The sequence below is a fragment of the Danio aesculapii genome, chromosome 19 (assembly GCF_903798145.1).
Source record: "Danio aesculapii chromosome 19, fDanAes4.1, whole genome shotgun sequence".
Taxonomy (NCBI): Eukaryota; Metazoa; Chordata; class Actinopteri; order Cypriniformes; family Danionidae; genus Danio; species Danio aesculapii.
Genome location: NC_079453.1, coordinates 22,463,717 through 22,469,566, shown reverse-complemented (window position 1 = coordinate 22,469,566; position 5,850 = coordinate 22,463,717). Strand labels below are relative to the sequence as shown.

Below are 5,850 nucleotides of genomic sequence, written 5' to 3'. Positions count from 1 at the left end.
AATAATTGTTTAATACAACTAAATCAAAGAATGTTTACAAATGTGGGAAGAAAGGCTTTAAAATAGAACAGAGCAAACTTGAAAACAATATGGACAAACATTTGAGAGTGTGAATTACTGTTTAAGCATGTCTATAACCTGTATGTGCATGCGTGCTTGTGTATGTGCAGTGGTACTAATCATGGCACTGCTGTGCACGTATCGTGTGGCTCACTGTGTGCTGGGATGGGTGTGTGGCGTCACAGCTGATCGTGGCTCTGCTCCACTCACTCTCAGTGAGGCTCAGGCTGCTGCTCCAGCTGTACAGCCCATCCTCCTGCAGCTCACTGGGACTCACATTCACACCAGAGCTCCTGCTGCTGTCGCCCACCTTCCAGCTCAGCGTCCAGTCAGAGGGGAATCCCTTACTGGCCACACACAGCACTGTAGCCGGACCCTTCTGCAGCTGATCTCTGGTGGGCCAAAGCACTGCCACAGTGGGACGAGCCGCAGCTAGAGAGAGAGAGAGAGAGAGAGAGAGAGAGAGAGAGAGAGAGAGAGAGAGAGAGAGAGAGAGAGAGAGAGAGAGAGAGAGAGAGAGAGAGAGAGAGAGAGAGAGAGAGAGAGAGAGAGATGGAGATGAAGAGAGTTTCGTTGTGCAGAAAAAAACAGCTTCTTCAGTCATTCTGAGAGTCTTTCACTTCTCTTTAATAGATTCAGAGTTAATCAAGCACATCTCCAGTGCAACAGTGCGTAACAACCTATTTTACTAACAGGAAATTTGTATATTTAGTTAGCAATCAGATTTAAATTTTTATATTCAGTATCAGTACACATATTTTTTATGCAGTATTTACACAATCAAATAAAACTCTATTTTATGGTCCACATGCTCACTAATATTTAAAGCATTAGTAGATTATCTAATTACGATCTTAACACTTTATTTTGATTCTCCTACAACATACATTACTATAAGTGTATGGGTGTATGTATACGTAGTGTATGAGTGTGAATTTGAGTTTGTATGGGAATTTCCAAGTGCTGGGTTGCAGCTGGAAGGGCATCTGCTGCATAAAACATATGCTGAATAAGTTGGCAGTTCATTCCGCTGTGGTGACCCCTGATAAATGAAGGGATTTAATAATTTATTGAGTTAACCTGCAAAGTTAACCATAGGAAACAGAATATCTAAATTAATATTAATAAATATATGCATCTCTATTTCTATTATTTATTTATAAGATACTATATATTCACATGCATGATAAAAATTGGTTTTAACCCTTTAACTACCCCACCAAGAAAAACATTTTTAAATTGCATTCGTTTACACACTCAATGTATTTCCCATCATTTCTAAAATATCAACCTCTACCAAATGGTGAGTAAGTTTACAGTACGCATGTAGATTTGCTTTTTTTAACTCAAATGGTTTGAGTTGTCTTATCTTACTGGGTTTTACAGTACTCAATTGGTTTGAGTTCTCTTCATTTATTGGGTTTTACTGTGCTCAAATTGCTTCATTTACTCAAATGGATTAAGTTCACAGTACTCATTTGGATTCGTTTTTAAACTTAAATTTGTTGCAATTGGTTTCCTCAAATGGTTTGAGTTACTTTAACTTATTGGGTTTTACAGTGTACGTATACTATGAAAAATATGAAAATAAGAAGTGTAAGAACAATTTATTAAAAAAAATAAATATATAATTAAAATAAAAAATTTTTGAATACTAAATCGGGCTGCACGGTTGCGCATTGGGTAGCATGTTTGCCTCACAACAAGAAGGTCGCTGGTTCAAGCCTTGGCTGGGTCAGTTGGCATTTCTGTGTGGGGTTTACATGTTCTCCCTGTGTGCGCGTGGGTTTCCTCCAGGTGCTCCGGTTTCCCCCAGAAGTCCAAAGACGTGGTATAGGTGAAATGGGTAAGCTAAAATTGTCACAGTTAAACACAGTTTATGCATGTGAATGAGTGTGTATGGATGTTTCCCAGTGATGGGTTGCAGCTGGACGGGCTTCAGCTGCGTAGAACATGTGCTGGATAGGTTGGCGGTTCATTCTGCTGTGGCAACCCCCGAATAATAAAGGGACTACGCCGAAAAAAAAAGGAATGAATAAATACTAAATCATTTTTATTTTTGAAGTATGCAATTTTTACAATAAAACCAATATAAAATGTAGGAGTGCAACATGATTATGTTGTGTGTAAACCATTATTTAAAATAGTCATTCTTTAGATGATTTTAACAGTCATTATTTAAAACATTTATTCAAAACATGGTCAACCATTTGGTAGAGTATAGGCAGTAAATGGGTTCAAATGTATCTGTGGGCTAAATATGCATTTAATGTGTCTGTAAATGAAGGACAAATGTAAGAATTTATCTTTATATTTATTTAAATCTAAACATTTGTAACAGTATATTCAGAATTGACTTGTACTCAGAATTTTCATATTTCATGAATACACTTTTTTTTGTTACAGGTCCAATTAATGTTAGTTAATGTATTTATTAATAATTATTATAATGTTAATGTATTAATTATTAATTCGCATGTACTTTATTAATCACAATCCAACATTTAGTGATACATTATTAAAATACAATGTCGCTCTTGTGAACATCAATTAATACTCTGTGAGTTAACAAGAAAAAAAAATGAACTTCATTTTCATTAACTAATGTAAACAAATATGAACAAATGCTGTAATAAATAGATTGTTTGTTGCTTGTTCATTTTAGTAAATACATTAACTAATGGAATCTTATTGTGACCCTAATTAAATGAATCTAATCTTTTTTTTTTTTTTTTGCTTTTCTAACGACATTTGATTATACAAATAACAAAAACACCTGAAAAGTGACTTCTTTACATTGATATTTCATTAAATAATATTTTATTCATTCATTTATTTTCTTTACAGCTTAGTCCCTTTATTAATCCAGGGTTGCCACAGCAGTATGAACCACCAACTTATCCAGCACATGTTTTATGCAGCAGATGCCATTCCAGCTGAAACCCATCTCTGGGAAACATTCATACACACTCATTCACACACATACACTACGGACAATTTAGCCTACCCAATTCACCTGTACCACATATCTTTGGACTGGTGGGGAAACCGGAGCACCCGGAGGAAACCCACACAAATGCGGGGAGAACATGCAAACTCCACACAGAAATGGCAACTGACCCAGCCGAGGCTCGAACCAGCAACCTTCTTGCTGTGAGGCGACACCTACTATACCACTGCATCGCCAATAATATTTTAAAACATAGCTAATATAAATCCAGTGAATACCAGTCATTTAAACTTCAGCATAAATGTTTGGAGCTGAAACTCGAACTCTGCAAACACACTAAAAGTACAAATATACAATTTTTTTATTTATTTGTTTACTTTTAAGATAATTTTATATTCCTAAACACAGCATAGAAAGAGATTTACTTACTTCCAACTGAGAGTCGAGTCCCTCCACCGAACGTCCACCACAGTGATACAAACTCAATCATCAGCTGTACAAAAACCTCCTGCACTAAATCATGCTGACAGAACACTAAAACTCGCAATAACACTGATACGGCACCATGGTTTAGTTTTGCTCAGTCAGATAAAAGTAATAATAATGATAACAAAAAGTAATGTAGTTATTAATAAAATGTATTATTTAGATTTTGGCTTTTTACAGGCTAAATTCCAAGATGCATCTGAATGTAATTTAGAGTTCAGAGTGTTTTGCATATACTGAACACTGAACACTTAAAACTGTGCTGATGGTTATTAGTGTGTGACATCAACACGCACAAACACAGACACACACAACAATGATTTTTTTTGTTCTAATGTTGGAGACACTTTTTCTGCTCACTCAAGGTTCAGATTTTTATTGTGGTGACATATTTTTTACTATACATTTGTGCAGAAATGTTAAGCTTTTAATTATATGTTATGGATTCATTTCAATTTTATTTCTTGTTTGTTTTGTTTTTCCTCTCTCAGTGTCTCATCAAGAGGTTCAGTCTCCTGAGTCTCTGTCTGTTAAAGCAGGAGATTCTGCCTCTATCAGCTGTACTGGGACAAGTGGAGTTGATGATGACATGAGCTGGTATTTGCAGAAACCTGGAGAAGCTCTGAAACTCCTGATCTATACAACAAGTCGACTTCAATCTGGAGTTTCTAATCGATTCAGTGGAAGTGGATATGAACTTAATTTTACACTGAACATACGTGCAGTCCAGCCTGAGGATGCAGGAGATTATTACTGTATGGGGGCTTACACTGGAAGGTTCACACAGTGAAACAACATCAAACAAAAACCTCCATCAATCAGACACTACAAAGAACCTGAGAATCACTTTGTGCAAAACAGTAACTAAGATTTTTTTTTCCTTCAACAATAACACTATTCAACAGTCTGATTACTTTAATAGCCATTTTAGATTCACCAAAACTAATAAATGAAATGGTAAGCTTCTTCTAGATTTATTTCCTATACAATATATGATGTTAGTATTCAAATCCACATTGTCACACACACACAGTTATCAAACACCATTTAAAAAGATTTTAGCATACCCTTTTTAAACACAGGGCTAAAATTATTTTACATATACATTATTTAGTATATTACCATTCAATGTAAATGAAGTTTTTAACCAAAAAAATATTTTCTTATGTCTGTAATCCCCCAAAAAATTAAAAATCAATAATTCTGATTGTAGTAAAATCATGAGCATTTTGAAAGTCAAATGAATCTCTTAAAATAAATGTCACATTTTGCTGACTAAATAAGTTACTAGTGAAAAAAAAATATTTATCTCTGTGTGAATCATGCAATACACAAAAATATAATCATTACAAAAACATACAATGCAAAACACTTTCATAATTATTGCTATTCGTTTTTTTACACCTAGTTATTGTTTTTTGACAAAAACTGCATTCAATGTACAGCCCCTTGTTTAAAGATTGTAAAATAGCTCATACAATGGTCATACAAATATGCTGTTTTGCATAGACATCATCAGTGCTCTGAAAACATTCATATGTCAGTTCATGGGTTCCTTTTCTTGACAACATCATCCATCAGCTAATATGACTTTCATCTCCTTCATCATCTGGATGCTCTACAGCCTGCAAGGTAAAATAAAAACCATCACAATCATTATTATATTTAACTGTTTAGAATATATTTAAGTTATAATGTAATATATAGTAATCAGCTGTTTTTCTTGTTCTAAACAGGTTGTTTTGGACAAATTGTGGTGACTCAGTCTGAGGTTAAATCAGTCAAGCCTGGTCAATCCATCTCTATTGAGTGTAAAGTCAATACTGTGGTTTTTAAAAATGATCAGGGCACCTACTCTAAAGGCCGATATTTTATATCTTGGTACAACCAAATACCTGAAGAGGCTCCCAGACTCTTGATTTATTATACAAATGAAAAAAATTCAGGAATTCCATCTCGATTCAGTGGCAGTGGACGAGGAAATGGTCTTGACTTCACTTTGAGCATCAGTGAAGCTCAGCTTGAGGATGCAGTAGATTATTACTGTCAGAGTTACCATGTAATCAGTGGTAAAGCAGTGTTCACACAGTGAAAATGTGCCGTACAAAAACCCTTGGTCAGATTATTGACATTTTCTGATGCAAGAGCTTAAAGGAACAAACACAACATCACACACAAGCCCTCACAGTTTATGTGTTTATTATAATTATGCATCCATAACAATATATAATATTTTAAAAATCTATTCCACTGTAGCATAGCATTTTTCAAAGTGTTATTTATTTTTTGTTTGTTTTTTGTTTATTTATTTATTCATTGAGTGAGTGAGTGTTTAGTACACGTATAACATGAAA

At 34.6% G+C, this 5,850-nt stretch overlaps 1 gene segment (V, D, J or C); it reads left to right on the top strand.

The window, feature by feature from the left end:
- Positions 1-5,082: 5,082 nt before the first annotated feature.
- Positions 5,083-5,588, top strand: LOC130247090 (immunoglobulin kappa variable 4-1-like). The segment is given in 2 exon segments: positions 5,083-5,128; positions 5,233-5,588. Coding segments are annotated over 2 exon segments (402 nt in total).
- The last annotated feature ends 262 nt before the right edge of the window (positions 5,589-5,850 follow it).